Source organism: Taeniopygia guttata, chromosome 5, assembly GCF_048771995.1.
Source record: "Taeniopygia guttata chromosome 5, bTaeGut7.mat, whole genome shotgun sequence".
Lineage (NCBI taxonomy): Eukaryota > Metazoa > Chordata > Aves > Passeriformes > Estrildidae > Taeniopygia > Taeniopygia guttata.
In genome coordinates, this window is record NC_133030.1 from 38,799,872 (window position 1) to 38,820,172 (window position 20,301).

Genomic DNA, 20,301 nt, shown 5'->3' on the forward strand with positions numbered 1-20,301 from the left:
CTAAGGTGAACACTGTGGAATGGAAATACATTAGAATGAAATGTCAGTGGTGCGTACAGTTTAATCTGTGAAATTTTGTCCCCTGTGCTGAATATTACTCTGTCTCAATTGCATATTAAACAACCCTATCAAGGCAGGCATTGGCATCTGCTGTGCTGACACAAATTGTGAATTAAATGAAATTGATGTCCTCTGTCGTATATTTATGAAGACGGACCATTCTCTGAAGTATTCTGTTTATGAAGAATTTATGATTGCAAACTGTTCCAGAACAAAAAAGTGGCAATAAATTCTTTTTTGTGACCCTACTCTCCAAGGGCATTGATTTCACCTCCTGCTGCTACTTTTGTTGCAGCATAAAAACAATAGCTAGTGCTGGATTCCACTGAGGGTCTTCAAATTATCAATATTTGCACCATGAAAATAGAAGGGTGTTGCCAAGAAAGCATCTTTTCAGTCATGATCTCCTAAATATGTGATTTACAGAATGCCACATAGCAGATTAATATCTGTTGCTCTAATTTTACTTGTTTTTTAAAGCTTATTTTTGGAAGCTAATTTCCTTGTTATAAATTATATTCCAAGTAACTTTTATAGCATGCACTTCCAATAGACAGACATACTGGGTCACCTAAAACTGTATCTTCATGTTACAACAATTAACCACCACTAATTATCAGTTTAAAAGGTTATTGGATGTGAGTGTAGTGTATATTCAATATTCTACAATCAGTAACACAGATCTAGTGCTTATAATAAGTGTCAGCCTGACAGCCTCTTACAGGTCAGATAAAATGCTGCTTGGCTTAGGAGAAGCAGGCAACAGCACTTCTCTCTTCTGTTGTTAAAGGATTGCCTTTCAAAATACTGAAAAGGAAGGTAACTTTCTATCCCTGTCCTCTTCAGAATATTCATTAAGCACCCAGTGTCCATTATCAAAATGTTATTCAGTGATTCTGTTATTAGAAATACTACTTTGAAAAGCTGGAGTAAATTAGTTTCATTAGCAATAATAGACGAACATTTAGTCTGGTCCATTATCTCAAAGTGGATGCTTAACACAGAGAACTTAAATTCAAATTTGGTTGCCTAAAAAATTTGCCTTATGTTCAGGAACAGTGAGGATTTTTGGTGTCTGAATGAGTTCAACCACTTTTAAAAACAAACCAGCTTTTGTGACCTAACAGTTCCTCTATACAGCCTCAGGGCTACATGAATGAAAATTATAACCTAACAATTCATACCTCAAAAAATATCTCAGTGTTTCTACAAAAATTTAAATGGTACCTTGGAGAGGAATCTGGTGAACTCAGTGATTGTCATATTTTCTGTTGCTGCCTAGAAACCGATAACTCTTATACTAGTTATATACTAGTTATATACTGGTCTTATACTCTGAGCCATAAGTGTCTAAAGCCACAGACAAATTCTGTAGAGTAACTAGTTTACAAAGTTATGAAGAATTTTGACTCCTTTGTCATTAATTACTCATAGTAAACACTAACTTATAATACTTCTATCAAAGTCAGTGACCCAGAGAGAACAGCATAAGTGAGAAACAAAGGTAGAAAAATTGAAATGTATTGAAACAAGGAAGCAAAGAATGAAATTGATTGATATTAGTCATAATTATTAAAAACACATCTCTAGTCATTTAACAGATTCTTCTTGTTGCACATCAACCTATATATGTTTTGGTACATAAGACTAATCTATGTTTTTTTTCTATCTGATGCATTAGAAAACCCTAGGAGAGAAGATCCAAGACACAATGGTAGGGCACAGTGGGTTAGGTCCACGTGACCTGCTCTCGCCTGAAAGCGGCAGCCTGGTAAGGCAGCTGGAGGTCAGGATCAAAGAGCTGAAAGGGTGGCTGAGAGATACAGAGCTTTTCATCTTCAATTCCTGTCTGAGACAAGAAAATGAAGGAACAATGAATGCTGAGAAACAACTGCAATATTTTAAGGTAATAAAAAATCTATCATAGCTTTCATAGAGAAACTCTTTATGGTGGGATAAAATATTTATCTTTTACATAACATAATGCAATGCATGTATATATTTAATTATATATTTTCATCTTAATTTATGTGTTCACTCATGTTTATTTTATTGATCCTTACAGTAATATTTATTTTATAAATATTTTCCGCAAAAGACGTCTTTAGAGGGCTAATTGCACCACAATGGTAAAACCAATAGTATTCTTTCCTTCTACCTTACTATAAAACATAGAATCATAGAATGGTTTGGGTTGGAGGAGACCCTAAAGATGATCTATTTCCAATGTCCCTGAAATGGGGAGGGGCGAAAAAAAAAAGCAGCTGAATTTTGTCACAGAAAGCTTCACTCTGAATTTCACTCAGCATAAGGCAATTAAGGTCTTGTGTGATCATCTGTTTAATAACCTATGTCTTTGCACATATGAGTCAAGAACAGCCTAACTGAGGTAACAATTACAGTGAGCTAAATTTAGCATACATGAGAAAACAGTCAAGGTTGTGGTGACTAGATAAGTGGAAAAGACATATACACTATGAGATTTGCATTGATCTAGGCCACATCCTAAGCCTAAGCCTTGAGATTTATAGAAAAGAGGGAAAAGATTGTAGTCACAATGCTTTATTCAAATGAATAAATATTCAACTGAAGGCCAGTGTTCAGCTGGCCTTCAGTGTTCAACTGACTTAGTGGAGGTTGCATGTTTTGTTCCATTCCCCATAAGTAGTGCTATCATTCAGGAAAAAGGGCTAATTTAGCCCTTGGTAGAACTGTGCAATTTTCTTCTGTTCATAGTTTCTAGATAAACCCTCACCCAAGTCATCATTACAGGTCACTTTACTCTGTGAGTGATCTTTGACCAAAGAATAAGAAAGGAATCACAATTCACTGTTGAGCTTTAGAGGTAAAGAGGTTTTTTTCCCTTCCACTAGTACACCAGGGTGTCTAGGGCATCAGCAGTCTCAAGGGGACAGACAATTTTGTAAATATACACTTCAAAGAGTATGTTACCAACACTTCTAAACGTACTTTGTTTTGTACAAGTGTTCAAAAAAGCAATAGCAGAAATATAATTTCCTTCCCATTTAGTCTTTCTTAACTCTTCATTATTCAATCATGATGATTAGTGAGAAGGTTGTGTCAAGTCAGTGGTTTTCAGGTTCCTGAAACTTATCCATTTGAAAGCAATGTTAAGCTTTATTATGACAGCAACACTATTTTTTTAATGATTTGCAGTCTTCTGCTAATGGGGGAAAAAAGTTATGATGATTCTGTTTGATCTATCAGCAAACTTCAAAGCAAGCGATTAGGTAGGACTTTTGGTAGACATACAGAACTTCACAGCAATAGATGCATATTTTCCATAGGAAATGCTGGACATTTTTATTTCTGTAGAAAATTCTGACATTTATTTAAGTGCAGAACTATGTATTTAGAATCTAATTTCAGGCAAGCTTTTTTTAAATCTAATTTTTTTAATATCCGTATATATATGTATATATATACAAACACACAGAGTAATACCATGCCAATCTTACGTATTTTGTGCATAAATCTAGCAAATTTAAGCTTTTAATACATATATGAGATTATATAATTCCAAAAGATCTAGAGATGTTCATCAGTATAGTGTTATTCACCATGATTTAGCCAGAGTATTTCCTTACTTGGTTGATTATCTATTAATTACACAAATAATACATTAATTATTTTCAAAATGGTAGCCATTAGAGTATAAAAAATAATTACCTATCAAATATGGTGAGAGGACATGGTTTTGTCACATATATTGAACCCATCTTTGTCTCATTAAATTTGAAATTCACTATAAGTAAGTTTTCCATTCTTCACTGATCTCCTGGGGAAGTGTATAAAAGAGAAAATGGATATAATTAACAATACTGCAATGTACAATACATATATTTGAGAGAGAACATTTAGAACATTTTCAAAAACATTAGCTATGCCACTAGTAGAAAACCTGCTGGGGTTTAGTTTGACTTACTTTCCACTTAAGAGTTTAACCTTATTACTGCTTTCACTGTGGTAAGTGAATCATTGTTTCTTAATGGAAATTTACTGTGATGCACCATCCCAATACACACAGCCACTGTACACAGGGAAACATTTTTAATAAAATAAACTTAACATTGCCATTGATTTTCATTCCATAATGTTATGCTTTAAATTACAGTTATGCCTTAGGAAAAGCCCTTATTTCACTTTTGAGGTGGTTTCCTTCCATTTTGCAATTGCAGGATGAATTGAATGTGTAGCTTACATGCAGTTGGGACCCAAGATGAGAGCGATGTGGTGGGAGGAGCAGTTGTTAAATTCAATAGTAGGAAACTATTTCAACTTCTTTGTCTTTTTTATAGAATATCATGCCATATAAATTTGAGTGGTCTTTTTATTAAAGAATTCGCTACTGCATTATTTTCTTTTGGAATACTCCTGTGTAATAATAATACTTAGAATTTCTATAGTACTGTCCAGTCAAGGAGCTCTACATGCTGCACAGTTATTACTGAACTAAGCCCCATTAAACATTTAAATTATGTAGGTATTATTATCATCCCCTTTTTAGAAATGAGGGAAATAAAATACATGGAGATTAAATCACTTTTCAAGGTTTTCACAGAAAATCAAGTGTAGCCTAACCACAGCTTCTGTTCATGAAGGGAGAAAAAATGAACACAAGTTGCTGAGCTGTAAAGGGGGAACCTGGGATGTCTGACTGCAGTTATTTCTTCTTTTGCAACACAAAATGCAGACTAAGAAAATAAAAACATTTTTTAAAATTACTTCAAATTCTCGAGCGCATCACAGCTACAAATATATGTTTATTCCTCTTTAATTCCTTTGAGTTAATGTTTTCTAGCTTTCCACAGAAAACTATGTGGTCAAGAACCAGAATATTACTTTTTTAATGAAATCCAAAATTCTCAGGTAAACACATAACCCCTGAAATACCAGATATAATGAGACTAGTAATTAGCACAACTGATTTTCTAAACTAACAATATACACCTATTTTGTGGGTCAGGAGAGATTTGGAGCTGTAAAGAATGTGAAGCAATAATAAAAAGATTTTTCATTCTTTCATGAAAGTTTTATCAAGTTTTGTTTTAGTAAGGTCTACCCAGAAATTTATCTGTTAGCTTGGCAATAGAAGTGGTCTGCCACATTTCTTTTATGTGTCTGGGACTTCAAAAACATGCTTTTTTCTCTGAAAAATTCCCTCAAAAAGCAGCAAGAGAGCCTAAATAACTGGTCATATATTTCTGTCATTTGCAATAAAACTTAAGACATTAAGTGTTTTATACAGAGAAATGATCAGCCTCCAAAAGTTGTTTTGGGTTTGGCTCACAGACCATCTACTTGAGAACAAGCTTAGATTTGTGAGTACCTGTCTGTTGCAGAATCCCTTCTCAATCATGTACAACTGGGAAAGCCTCTAGTGTTTCCAGTAGCAAGATTTATAAAAGAACCTGTTCTCTTTCTCTTCCAAACTTGGATAGGGAACAAGATTTTCCTCTTCAGAACAGGATTTTATCAGAGATTTTCCGCTAAATTGTGTTTGGCAAAAATAATGTTGCATTTCATGTCATTTCCTGATCTGGTTTTATTTGAAGCAATAAGCAACATGCTATATAGAGTCATACCTGTCTCTTAAATTTTTATTTGTATCTTTAACAAAAATAGTCTCGGTTTTCAGTAGTACTGAAAGCTTGTGGTTTTCATTCACTTTAGTCAATATATCCATTAAAGAAATCAGTCTACTTAATCATACAAAACATGTTGAAAATTTCTTCTCATTTGAAATTTCTAGAAGTCCACATCTAATATTATTTGTTGCCATTTCTGCTTGTCTTGTAAACAAGCAGTGTAAATTATGTGATGCTTTTAACTATTTCTAATGACTAGACCCACTCAGAACTGTAAGTTTTCATCTTCCACTACATTTATGACTTGAGTTTACCAAGTAAACTCAAAAGATGTAGTGTCATTTAAAAAAAAAGTATTTCTCAGCAGCCTCTCTTATTTCTCCAATGCCTAAGGAAATTGAACTTTCTGATTAAATAATATAGGTTGCATTGGTAATTAATAGTCAATATGTCTTATGATGTTTTTTATACTTACTGAAAAATTTGTAGAAGAGTCAGCACTGTACATCATACAAAAAACTCAGTTAAACGTACTTCAGCAAATAAAACACAAGTGAGTTTGGAAGCATTTAAGATTATGGCCAAAATGAAGTAAAATTATGAATGCTGAATAAAGGTTTGAAGACTTAGAAATTAAAGAAAATGCTGGCTGTTCCTACCAGTGGCAGGTATTGCTTTCACCACTGCATTCTGCGTCCTTTACAGTTTTTAGAATGATTCTGGCAGAGCTGAAATCAAAGAATTACAGAATTTCAACATGCATGTACATACATGCATGTTGAAATTCTGTAATTCTTGTTGAAATTCTGTAATTCAACATGCATGTACATACATACACAACATACAACAGACTGTATGCAAAACAGTCTGCCACATTAAGTCCAAAAGAAGTCAAGTTGGACTTAATCCTTTTCACACCTCTATGATGAAAAAAAAACAAACCAGTTTTAATACATTTCTCAAAAGGAGTGTGACTTTAGAGACCTAAAACTTTTCACAGATTGAAGAATTGTTTACCCAAATTATGTTTGGATTCAATTTTAGGAAACAGAAAGGCATACAGTAGTAAATCATATAAACCCAGGTAGGATTCTGAAGTTGACTGTAACCAAATGCCTCTTACAAAGGTTTGAAGTGAATTCAGACTGAATTTCCATGACCCACCATCCCAAAGTAGCACTTCTGCGGACCACTGAAATGGAAAGTCGCATCTTTATAGTAAAGCAGCTGTACATACATATTTTTGGCCCTAATACAATACATGGTTATATCTCTAAGTTGATTTAATTTGCTGAAATATCAAAGCACAATATTCTGTATATATGCAAATACATATAAACACAGAACATTTAGATATTTCATGTACCTCAGATTTTGATTTAATATACTTATTACTGAAAAAATAAGTACTTTGTGTTTCAATAAACTCTCCCTATTTAAGGTAATACTGATATGACATCAAATTCCTGTTTAAGAATAAATGCTCTGCTGAGATAACAGCTGTCATTCCATCATCTTATTTTGGCTGTGAATCCCGAACCATAAATTCTGGGTTTTTTTACAATGTTACTTACTTTCTGATTAATCAAAACATCAAAATTAATATTAAAGAATCTCTAGTTGCCTAAACCCTTTTTTCCCCCTCAATTGCTCCCTTTGATGGGACATATGGAGAGACAGAAGAGCTCTGGATGCTAAATGCTTTGGTGGACAGAGAATAACAATAGGGGCTATTTTTAGGGTAAAAATTAATATTTTGCTTACTTCTTAGGTCTATTACATGTACTGCTGCCTTTTTTCTGATACATCAAGATGATTGCCCCACAAACAGCATAGGTAGAGGCATGTTAAAACAGACCAGCTACAGGGCAGAGATCTCTGAGTTTCTTTTCTAGTAATAGGAAGGGAGAAAGGTACTTTTGGGATGCATATTAATCCATTTTGGTTTAGGCATCCAAAACCAAAAAATTGCTACAGGGAAGAGATCTTCTCTGAGTTTCTTTTCTATTATGGAAGGGAGAAAAGTACTTTTGGGATGCAAATTAGTCCATTCTGGTTTAGGCATCCAAAAAAAAAAAATTGAAAATTTTCGCTATGGAGGAGAGGTACTGTACTTCAGCATACCTGCTTCTAAATTACTAGCTCAGGCTCACGTTTTCCATTAGTTCAGATGAATCCCACTCAAGAAATCATCAGGACTATCTTTAGGACAGAGCAACTTGGGGATGAGACATTTACAATTCCAACTTAGGATGATCTGTGAGTTTCTTCTACACTAGTTACAGGTTTATTTCTTTTCCAGAAAGGTTAAGCCCAGATTTCTCGTTCAGTTCTCCTGGATGTACAATAGGGTGCTCATTTGAGCCATCTTGTTAATGGGATCTGAGGAGGAGGCAACTGAGCCCTTGTCCTTGTCTTTCTTACTGTACTAGGAGGATCTATTTTTAATCCTCTTGTCATGGGTGAGAGACTTGAGGTCTCACTCAATTTGAGCAACACAGAAGACACAGGCCTACAGAAGAAACTGTTCCAAACTAGCCATTACAATGTAAAGCTTGCAATTCATAGAGACAAAGGGTTTATGGCTCCTTTCCCAAGACTTTCATATCAATGAAACCTACAGACTTTGAGCTATGTTTTTCCCTCTCAGTCGTGGCCTCTTGAAGACTCACATGTGTAGAAGTAAAAAAATGGTTTCTTTTGAGAGAACATTCTCAGTACTATCACTTATTATTTTCATAATGATTGAAGATATAATTGGGGTTTTTTTTCTCTTGATCCATCCAAATAACTCCTAGAAAATGAGACTGCTTATTGTTCTGCTGTTGTCTTGAAGACCTATTTACTGCAAAACCAGAATCATTCTCTTCTGTTACTATTTACCTGAAAAAGGAAAATGAGAAGAAAGCAGAAGATGAGAAAAGAAAACAAGAAAGAATTATCTCCCCTAAAAATAAGCCAGGACTGATTTGCACTAATTTACCCAGAGGGTTGGTACTTTCGTTGGCCTCAAAGCTTTACCTTTGTTACTGGTAACGTGTACTAAAACAAGTACAGTGTGGACTGGGAATATAAGACAGTTAAGAAAAAATCACTGCACTGTATCAAGGCTCACTTTGTACTACTGCATGTGATTAGATGATTTTTTTGATTGTCTATAACTGCCCCTTTGGAGGCATAGCATTGCATTTTGAGGTGCAAACCTATCTGATATTAGTGGATTATTGATTGAATAGTGTCTCTGGAGCCATTAAACTCTACTAATGAGGTTTTTCTTTAATTGGTGGATCATACTGGACAGTTTTCCCAAGTTTTGTCTTTTTATGTAAGTTAAAAGATCATAGTCCCAACATAGTCCCAATAGGGAGTACTACTATGGACTGTGTTAGTACCTTTACTTACACTGAAAATAATTTGATGCTGCCAGGAAATCTATTGATTATAGTAGAATTGTTTGAACGGTAAAATGTAATTTAGTATGAGTAAGAATATGAGTGTAAAAGAACAGGTCCTCAATATACATTCTTTAGTGTTTATTGCAGTCCTTAACAGGTAAATTATGTATCACAAGTATGAGATGTCAGCCAGGGATGGGATTTGTAGACTGGTACCATATTTCTAGGGACAGAAGAGTGGTTTAGATTATACTTGCTACATAAAATCAGTGAGGGAAAGGTATAGTGTATAGATTCCTGTCCTTTGAAGGATGGCTCCTTTACTCTTCTCTTAGGGAAGAGCTGCATTTCCTTGTATCAGAATAAAACAGAAGGCCTGGCCCTAATATGATGGATTTTCACTGCATTTTGTCAATGGCTGATGGTGCAATGTCATTCTTATGGAACCATCTTTCCCTTTATCACACTGATGTTTATTTTCATATTTTGGGCACAACAAGAGCAACCTCATTATGTTCTAAGCATTAGTGAAGGAAGAAGTGAAGTCCTGTTTCATGGCCCATTTGCTTTCATCCTCTCTAGTCTTCTCCGCCCAGTCTTATTGTCCAGGTAGTGGAAAAATTGAAGGCACATAGTAATGTGCCTCCAACTGGCACTTGAAGAGGTACTCACAATATTATGAGTACCTCTGAGTCTCTAAGACCATCATAGACAGTAACTGCAGCCAGACATTTAGTTTTTGATAACCCTTAGCTTTTTGACTGCCATTCACAGTTCATCTTGACCAAATCACCTGCTTTGTCCTTCCTTCTGATTCAAGCCTTCTTGTAGTCCTGGGACTAAAGTGTGTATGGCAGTCAAGTCCATCTAACTTGTACAAGAGGCAAGTTAGTATTCATTTAAAACTTAACATATTTATAGAATCACAGAATCATAAATTTTGGAAAAGACCTCCAAGGCCATCAAGTCCAAGCTTTGGCTGAATACCACGATGTCAACTAAACCATGGCACCAAGTTCCTTTCAGGTAGTCATAGAGAGTGATACTCTGAGCCCCCTTTCCTTCCGGCTGAACAATTCCAGCTCCTTCAGCCACTCCTCATATAATTTGCATTCCAGACCTTTCACCAGCTCTGTTGCCCTTCTTAGGACATGCTCTAGTGCCCCAATGTCTTTCTTGGAGTGAGGAGATCAGAACTGAACATAGGACTGGAGATGCAGCCTCACCAGTGACGAATAGAGAGGGACAACTACTTCCCTAGTCAATGTGATCACTTGCCTTATTTACCAAGTTAGGTACTGAGGTAGCTACCCTACATCTGAGAGGGGTGAACCTACGTTATCACAGTGCTGCCTGGCTCCGGTTGATTCTGCTCTAAGTAGCTTCTCTTGTTGAGGACTTTTAGTTTTGTCTTGAACTGAACCCATAAACTGTGGGTCTGTCTGTATATTTATGCTTAAGGTAAGGCAAAAGAATGTATATCCATTCTGAGGATGCACTGCTTTTTGGAAATAAGATTAACACCATTTCTGGAAAAACCCATTTGTTGTCCCTGTGCATATACAGATAGACAGGAAAACACTACAATTTATTTTCCTCTGTTTACACTGGCACAGCTTAACCTGTGTGTTTTTGTATCCAGGCAGTTTACTTCATTGACATAAGAAAAAAAGCCAAAGGAAATATCTTTTTCCTTACTTAGTACATGTGTTTATTTTCCCTTTCCTGTTCTGAAGCCTCCAAAAGAATAGTCTAATCAATTTTATGTTTGCTGCTTTCCCATAAAAAGTTAATACCTATACACTGCAAGACATGTTTTTCTGTAATTCAGAATAGGATCTAAGCTCTCAGTATATTTTGGAGTATACCAGGCCCATTGCACAAGGACAGCAAAAATACATGTCTACCACCTATCAGGGAACTAGATTAAGAAAGGGAGTAAGTATAATATTAACATCTGAACCTCAGCTTGGGAGTCAGAGGTATTGATGTACACCCATGCAAGGAACTTTTTCCTTTAAAGCCCTATATAGCTCCAATATGGAATACAAAGTTTCAACAGTTTTAACTCTTCACTAAAAATGCCTGAAATTCATACCTATGGTTTTTAGGCAATTGGAGGGCGTTCCTTGGCATCTAATATGTGATCTATGTGGAGAAAAATCTTTATTTCTTTTAAGATGTAATTCTAAGTGAATTTCAAAGACTGGAATTCAAGTTGAACCTAAATGATGCTTTACATGATTTTAAAAAAAGTTTCCACCTGTACCTGAATTTGTTTACTGGAATGGCTGTCTGGAATGGCTACACATTTCATTTGAAACTCAACTCAATGTGGTGATCTAACAAAAATTTCAAATTTATAATGTCCAGTATAGGCAAACATATTTTTTTGATCAGTGTAGCTCAGGATTCACTACAAAAGCCAAACACAACACTGATGTTTATCCTACCTATCTGATGATTAGCTTGCTTTTCTCTTAGCATTTTCTGGGGGCAAAAAAAGAAACCCTGGAAAACTGTGGCACTTCTTGCAATATTTCTCCTTTGAATCTTTCTCACTGGAATGATAATTTCTCAAATGAAATAAGAAGAGGACACAAACCAAAGGCATTTATAAACACTATGCTAGACTAGATAAATGGATCATCATTCCATCCCCTCTGGCTCCTCTATCTGAGTGACTTGGCTTATTCCCTGGAACCAAGTTAACCACCCCAACTTCAAAGTGTGTAGTATACAGCTCTAAAATACTTCACTTTGAAAATGAATCTAATTCCCTGTATGAAACTCAAGAAAAATAAGGCTTGGAAAAGATGTGTTTTATTTCAGTAGGGAAGATTCATTTTCATCCAACACCATTTTACTTTTATTTTTAAAAGTTATCTTCCTGTAATTGCAGACTAGTTTAGAGTTAAGATAGGAGCATCTCAACAATAATGGGCACTTTTTTAAAAAAGATTATTGCCAAAAGTGCATTCTTTATTCCAGGGAGACACTGTAATAGATACCAGCACTTTCGTAATGATACAAGCAATCTGTAAGCTATTATAGTTTCTTTTATAGTAACTTAATCTTCATATTGTTTTATACGTCTGGAATTTTAATAGTGTTTTTAATTTATGAAGAAGAGTATATTACATATTACCAGTTACATGGGAGTATGAGCTAAATAACAGACCATTGAATGGTATTCTTACAAACAAATATTTTGAAGTACTTAAACAGGCATAAGGAATAGAAAAAAGAAGGTAAAGAATGCCATACAGATATAATAGTAGCTTTTATGGAATGGGTCCAGAACCATCTAATCTGAATTGTGACTATTTTTAATGTATATATTCTACTTCTAGAGAAAATGGGAATGTTATTTAAAAGTAAATGTTTTACTTAATATAAATATATTTACCTAGTTAATTAATTTAATTATTAAAATAATAATAAAACAGCATATAAATTATCAATTATGTTAATAATACATATAATAATAATTATTTATTCAAATAAATACAGATACTCATGTAACTTTTTAAAGCTAATGAAAAGAATTCATTAAATACTTGTTTATATGTAGAATGCAAACCTCTATGTACATTCCTAAAGCTAGTGCAAAAATGAAGTCTTTTTTCCTTCTAGTTCATTGTCATTTTTCATATGTCTAGAAAGAGACACAGTTCTCTTGTAAGAGAAATATCCTAACACTTTGCAGTGAGTTACAGAGATATGATCAGTGTAGCAATTTAGTGGTTATAATACTATTAAAAGTAGGGCTTTTAAATGAAAAGAACCAGTTCACTATTTTGAAAGAAGTGATATTCTACTTTAAACTGTCATTCAGTATTTCTGACTTGCAATTAGATGATATTTCTAAAATGTCATTCCTAGATTCTGTTGTGACTGTCATCATAATAAAATGTGACAGGGAAGATATTATATCAATACTTTTCCATAATTAGCATTACATTTCTCTCAAGGGTTAAGTACAAAGGTTTTTCGCTGAATGGTCTGCAAGCTTTGTGCCTTTAAAATCTTTTAATATAGCTAAGATTGGTGACAACTGGGAGACAGATCTATGAACAAACCCGTTTGAAGAGAATAGTTTTGTGGTGTGTGATATATGTTACGCAAATGAGCTTATTAGGGCTCTCTTCTATTTTATTATTGGTGCCCAATTTAATAGAGGCATTTAAAAAACAATATTTCTGCCTGTGTCCTTGAAATGAAGAAGATACATTGATATAATTGAGAGCAAATGATTGCATGTTGTGCCATTTAATCATGTCATTTTTCAATTGCTGTTTTTTGCACTTCACTGCATACTTATAGAATATTTAGCTTCAATATAGATTAAGTCACACAGTATGCAACTGAGTAGATTTTCCATATTGGGTGGCATATTCCTTTAACCTTGAAATCAGCAAAAGCACACAGGTTTGGCAGTATTTTTCTAAACAATGACAAGTAATCATTCATTTTCTATCTTTGTCATTTAGCTTTTTATTTTAAGGAATTACTCCCCTATTAATATTTTTGAGAAATTGTTGATTTTCTTTTCCATTCAGAACCAAAAATTCTTCTTTTCACCATCTGTCCTGCAAGTATGCATTACCCTGAGAAGTTCTAACAGGCATTGCCATTTCACAGATAACACTGAAAACTACATTTTATACAGTCTTTGCAATCATTTCCTCTTTTATTTTCCCTGTCTTCCTGTTTTCTTGTTTCTTGTTTCTTTTTATTGATGTATTATTTCTGTTAGTTGTGATACTTAAAAATTTTACATGATGACTTTTTAAAGGGCTAATGCTGCCCTAGCCAAAAATCAAGCATAAGAAGGCAAATAAATTCTAAGAGGTGTGGTTTGATTGGTGTTCACAGAAGGATGACTTCCATTCTCAGATCCTGCCTTAATTTCTGTGTGTGATTGTTGTACTAAAGAACAACAGATCCATCTCCCATCAAAGAACAACTGGTGCAATCAGAAGTGTATCATTCCCTCCCTGACATATCCACATTATGCAATAAGGAGGAAGACTAAGCCTTTAACAGACCAAGGTTAGACAGACACTTCCTCTTAGATCTGGTCATTTATCAGCAGCTGAATTTCTTTTGTGTTCCTAAAAACAGCCTGTGTTGCCCATGCATACACAGAAGCCCAGCACAAGTACTTATCTCAGTATACCCTGGCATTTCTTCTGGACCTGAAAGCACAAAGAAAATCCATCTTTCTAAATTACTGTTGTCATTGTCCAGCTATTTTCAAAACTCTGGCCATCTCTACATGAACATTTAGTCTAGTTGTAGAGTGAAAACAAGAAACTTCAGATTCTATAAAAATTAATTCTCCAAACAATATGTTATAAATGAGGCTATAAAAACATCTCAATAATCTATGTGATGAATGTGTAGATTATGTGGATTTAAGGCAACTCAACTAGTTTTACAATGACTTTTTAACTACTCTTAAGCATAATTAGTCCTACCAAATTCATCAAAAGTCTTAAATAGTTAATATAAACACCTGGTCAAGATTCTTGATGTAACATGTTTTAGTGGCCTACTCATCTTGCACCTTGTGTGAGAAAGCTACTTCCCATACAGGTCTTTCTGTCATGCAGAGCAGATGGTGCAGCACAGCTCAGGTGCTGATATGCTGCAGAAAGGCTGAGGGATGGAGCCTCACTGGGGCTTGAGGAGCTATAACATTCCTGGACTTCCCACCTTTCTATGCCTTCTGTTCAGTTCATGACCACTTCCATCCCCTTAGATAGTGCCATGAGCCCTTGACTTGGAAGGAGTGTTTGATGTCATTTGACTCAGCAGGGGCTTTTCCAGATGATTTAAGTCATGGTATTAACAAGCTGTGAAAGTAGTTTCAGGTAGCCCTTTTCAGCTATGCGCGTGATAACTTCAAAGCACTGAGAATAGGAGTAGGCAGGGGGAAGTAAAGCCTTCCAAGATTCTAGCAGCATGGACAGGAATCCTCAGTTTGGGAAACCGTGACCATAAAAACATTCTAATGACTAACACCTCTATGATATCAGGCTATCTGTTATGAAGCAAATGACTCAGACACAAAGTCAACTTCATACACAGCAGTTGCAGTTACTGTGTATACTCTTAGCATGCAACAAAAAAAGTCAAATACATTTATTTAAGTCTCACTGCAAATGGCTTAAGTGAATATGTTTCTCCCACATTTGCAAAGATTTGGATTGTTTTCACTTTTACCACAGCTCAATGGACACATGATAGTATGAGGGGACAAAATTTTAAGTGTTTTATCTCTTAATATACACTTCAGCAAGTCTTCTGCACACACAGAAGACTAAGTGAGCCTAAGTGATGCAACTCAGTGTGCAGTTAGATCACATCCTAATTTTCTGAACCTTCAAGTGCCCAGGAGCTTACTATAGCAGCTGTAAACCATAAGGCCCTAGGCTCAAGAGAGATCCTCATCATATTTCCTTTTTCATCAATTTTTTAAATTAATTTACTTTTATCAAACATGAATTATAGCTTCTACATTCACAATGTGGAATGCAGAAGCAAATAATTAATTAAAGTAACTGTCAATCTGGAAGTATACTTTGCATGTGCAATTACTGTATTGACAGGTTTTTATACAAGGATGCCATTTTAACAATAGCAAAACCTGGATGGATATACAATACCAGTGTATATATCATGTCATGAGCTATAGGCAATTATTGTGTCCCTTTAGGACACTGAACACTAGATCCTAATACTTCTTAAAGTCATTATTGCTAGTGCTATTATATAGGACTTAAAGATGTCTTTACATGATTAAGTTCTCTGGGTTTTAAAGTATTGTGTCTATAGCCAACTATTTCAATACACTGTTAGATACAAGCACTTCATTCTTCTCCTGTTTAATATTAACCATAATATCATGTAATAAAATTGAAACAAAAGTGCCATAGGCCTAATTGTACTGTCATAGCCATGTAAATCAGAAATAGCTTCAGTAAAGCTACTGTTATTATGCTGGTGTAAAATTGATATAAATTAGAAATGACTTGGATGCTGTAGCTCTGCTTTCAGATAACACAATGTAAAGGCCTCACTTAAAGTTCCTTATAATGGCTTATGAATGCAATTCTCCTTACCTCATCATGTTAAAAGGCATTGTATCAGAAAAGACCAATATTTATAAGGGATGACTTAATCAGATAGATCAAGGTAAATTAATGCTACGGGGCCAGATTCTGAGCTATATTGACTTCTATGAAGTTAATGCAGACCTACATAAATTTGGCTGTGATCAGTGTATAACTTACCATCACTTCCAAAAAAACCTGAATTGCTTAGCTGTTATAAAATGTAAAATAAGAACCCTGACTTTAGATAGACTTTTTGGTCCCATTTGGTTGGCTGGTATTTTTCCTGATCTGACATTAAGCTAATGAACAGCATCAGAAAGGAAATGTGTCAGACATGGTGGTTACATCAAGAACCACGAAGGAAACTAGTAATGAACTCTAGGAAAATAAATAAGGGCAAGTTCAGGAAACGCGAGTGAAAATGCAGCTCTGGTATAAATTGAATAATAAAATTCCTGGTCATATTTTGCCATAAATAGTGGTTTGGGAATTTGTCATTCACCTTATTTAAAATTCAGAAATATTAAAGGTACAGGGTTCTCTCATTACAGAAGTAATAGAATTCTAGCTATTATAGAGTTAGGGTAATTTAAATAGCTATAGAATGCATTATATCAATAAGTGGAACATCTGTATGAAATGTCCACCTGCTACTATACTAAGTGTACTTTACAATGAAATGTACTTAATCATTTTAAGATGTCTTCTAATGAAGGCTTATCGGGAATAACATTTTGAACACAAATACTTTTAGGCATTAAAACTTCAGCTTTAAATGAGATTGCATTGCCTTGTTTACCCTTGTTGATTAATAAGCAATCTGTTAGGATGGCCCAATTGTGCTAGTGAAAGTAGATTAGTAATTCAGCTATGTTTGTGAGTTTAATCATTATTTCTCTTGAAGGGTTTAAAATAAATCCATCTTCTGCACACTATCCCTATGCAAAGAAAAGATACATGTTTTTAGATGTATATAGCAACCTTTTGGTTTACACTTTCAGCTTAATATTATTGATCAAGAACAGCAGCAAAATACTCCTTTGAGTTATGACATTTCTAATTATAAATTTCAATTTTTAAAGAAACAGTGACAAAATCTGGAACTGGAATTCACTTTTCTATAGAATGTTTTTGTTTTGCTAATAAAATTAAGAAAGATGATCTTGGTTTTTTATCAGTTAACACTTCTGAACAGCTTTGAAAGATGTAGTGGCTTTTTTTTTGCTTCCTTCTTATTATGAATTGGATGTTTAGAGGCAAACACCCTGTCTTCAAAAAAGGTGATAGTTCAAATTTTCTCATGGAGTCATGGACTTTCATCTGTGGTGTCCCACAGAGGGAAACAGATGTTAGCAAGTTACAATTTAAATTATCTGGAAAGCTCCCATGTGTAGAGCACAGTCCTGTTAAATTCAGGAGTAGCACAGCCATATAATAATTATTGAGTACTTGAGCTGTGCAATGTTATAAAAGTAAAGGATCTCAGAACCTGGGCTGAAGCAGTCATCCTCATGTGAATTTCTGCCTTCTGTACCCCACCTTCATAGATGCTATTATTAAAATTTGTTCTGAGTTAAAAAAATCCTGGTTTGCTGGTCAGTGACAGTAGAGTATAATCATGGATAAAATCATGCTTGGAAGCACCTCATGCCATTAACTGCTTCCAGGTGGTAGACCTCACTCTAGTTCTGGCATGTAGGATACATTATTTATTCTGCTTCTCAACAAGATTCTCAGCACAGTTTCTTAGGGGTTTGTGGAGAACCAACATATCCTGGCTCCCATCAAGCCAGGATATTAGGGCTTAGCAATTGTCTCCCATCGTCCAGTTTACGTCAGACTGAATCAGTATATGAAATAAACGCAGTGAATAACTCCTTTTCAGGGATGATACAATTGTCACAGTTTTCCTACATTTACTTGAATATGGAACTACCCTGAAAATATTTTATGATAACAAAAAACATCTGTAAACAATTTTATACTGAATTTTCTCCTTCTGTAATGTTTCTCCTGTGACAGGGCACATAAAATCCATAATTTCTATTGTTTTTTCTAAAAATATACAAATTCTCATTGCATGACTACAATTTTTCCCTCTTATTTTCTGTAGAATTTCTGAAGCTGATTACTGTCAGGGTAACTAATTTCAGATGTGGCCCAGTTGAATGAAAAGGAAAGGAAGAATAAACGAGTCTACACCATAAAACTTTCAGCATTATAGGGACAGTTAGCTATGTATGGCATTTGTTTGAATAAGACTGAACGTAGTGTTAGTCTGTCTGTGCTATTAAGGTTAGAACTGTATTTATCTGAAAATAAAACACTAAGCTTTGACAGAAGCACAGGAATTTATGGAAGACCTGGAAAAAATATTGCAAGACAGTGATTGGGCACCACTAAATACCAGATAAAATTTAATGTTTTAGTTTGCAAATTATTCCATGCTGACATCTGTTGTTTGTCTGTCCTTCAGTCTCTATGCTCTGAGATCAAGCAGAGGCGCCGTGGGGTAGCCTCTGTGCTGCGATTATGCCAGCACCTCCTGGATGATCAGGAGACCTGCAACCTAAATGCAGATCACCAGTCCATGCAGTTGATAATTGTGAACCTTGAGAGAAGGTGGGAAGCCATTGTCATGCAAGCTGTCCACTGGCAAACCAGGCTACAGAAGCGATCGGAAAAAGACTCGGTGAGTGATGCTTGCTTTAAAAAGGTCTTGTGTGATTTCATTCTTCACAAGAAACACTTTTCAGCACAAGAAAAACATACCCATCTCTGAGTGTTTTTTTCTGACAAAGATGCTATTCTTAGTCTTTACTGTCTACAAGTGAATCTTCAGTTTTTTCACACAGTATTGTATGGACAACATTGTTTAATAATATAAAATCACACATACATATTGTACTTTCTGGATATTTAGTCTCATCATATCTGATCCCACCCAGTAAAAAAACCAATCCTCTCCTAGTGCTAAGTTGTTCACTACTATCAGAACTGGGCCCAGAGACATATTTCACTGATTGTAAGTGTATTTTAGAAAAAGAATTTCCTGTGTAACTAAGACTGGTTTTAATCAGCATCCCAGCAGTAGATATGTATTTCACATAGAATGCCATGGATATGTGATTAATATACAATCCTCTGTTATTTGAATATAAGTAAAATGTAGTAATTTGCTTTTATCTCAAGGAAATGATTCCTAAGAGGCAAAATAGCACTCTGCTTAAACCATCCATTAAGTGGCATGAATTAGATTGGTTTTCTACAGCATAAAACTATATTAAAAAGCAGAGGGAATAAAATAATCCCTACTGTAACACCATTGACTGTAACGGATGAATTGGCTCAGCATGTTTTGTGCAACTATCACACTGCTGAAGTCTGTATACTGCAGCTACACTGACAGCAATATATGTAGCTCCTATGTAGTTGATATACTGAAGAGTCTTGGTGAGATTTGGGAATAAGTCATATAGTTTTTTAGGTTTATAGCAAGCAAAGCAAAGGAAAAAAATCTAGACACATCCTTCTTAGCAATTATCTGACTAACAGTGAAATACTACATTTGACTTCTTTTTTTTTAAGTTTCTTTTCTCTGGTTCAGTAGGGTCATACCGTATACATTAGGCATGTTTAGAATCTGTAGCAATTCCTGCCTGAGTGAAAATGCTATTAGTCTAAACAGTCCAAGAAATGGTGAGTTAGTGAGAAGGATGCTATGGACAAGTGAACTGGTGAAGGTGACAATAATGTTGCTTGTCTGCCTTTTTCAAAACTTGGAACATAGGAATACTCCTCTGCTAGTTTGTTTTATTGGCTCTTTTTCTTTAGGTATTGATATAGAAATGGGACTTGATGAAGGAAGAGGTTTGAACAGATGGTTAGGACAAGTCAAAATGGTCTCTGTATGAGGCAGCATGGAAAGAACTCATCCCTGAAAAGCAGAGGTAGTGTTAGTGTTGGTTTTGTAAGCATGGGATTAGTCAACTGGCCATATAAAAAGTGAAGACAATTGAGACTGTGAGAAAATATTACAGAAATTTCGGTGGAATTAAAGGAAGAACCAGAATTAATGAGGATCCAGAAAGAAGCTTTATGGAAATTGTAGGT

General features: G+C 34.9%; 1 protein-coding gene across 6 annotated transcripts in view; it reads left to right on the forward strand.

The window, feature by feature from the left end:
- AKAP6 (A-kinase anchoring protein 6) overlaps nucleotides 1–20,301 on the forward strand; it is a 258,501-nt gene that overhangs the window by 208,633 nt on the left and 29,567 nt on the right. For all 6 annotated transcript variants that reach the window (XM_030274631.4, XM_030274630.4, XM_030274629.4 and 3 more), the window contains 2 exons: nucleotides 1,742–1,966; nucleotides 18,665–18,880. In XM_030274631.4, coding sequence (XP_030130491.4) covers nucleotides 1,742–1,966; nucleotides 18,665–18,880 — 441 coding nt within the window. The remainder of the gene's footprint in view (nucleotides 1–1,741; nucleotides 1,967–18,664; nucleotides 18,881–20,301) is intronic.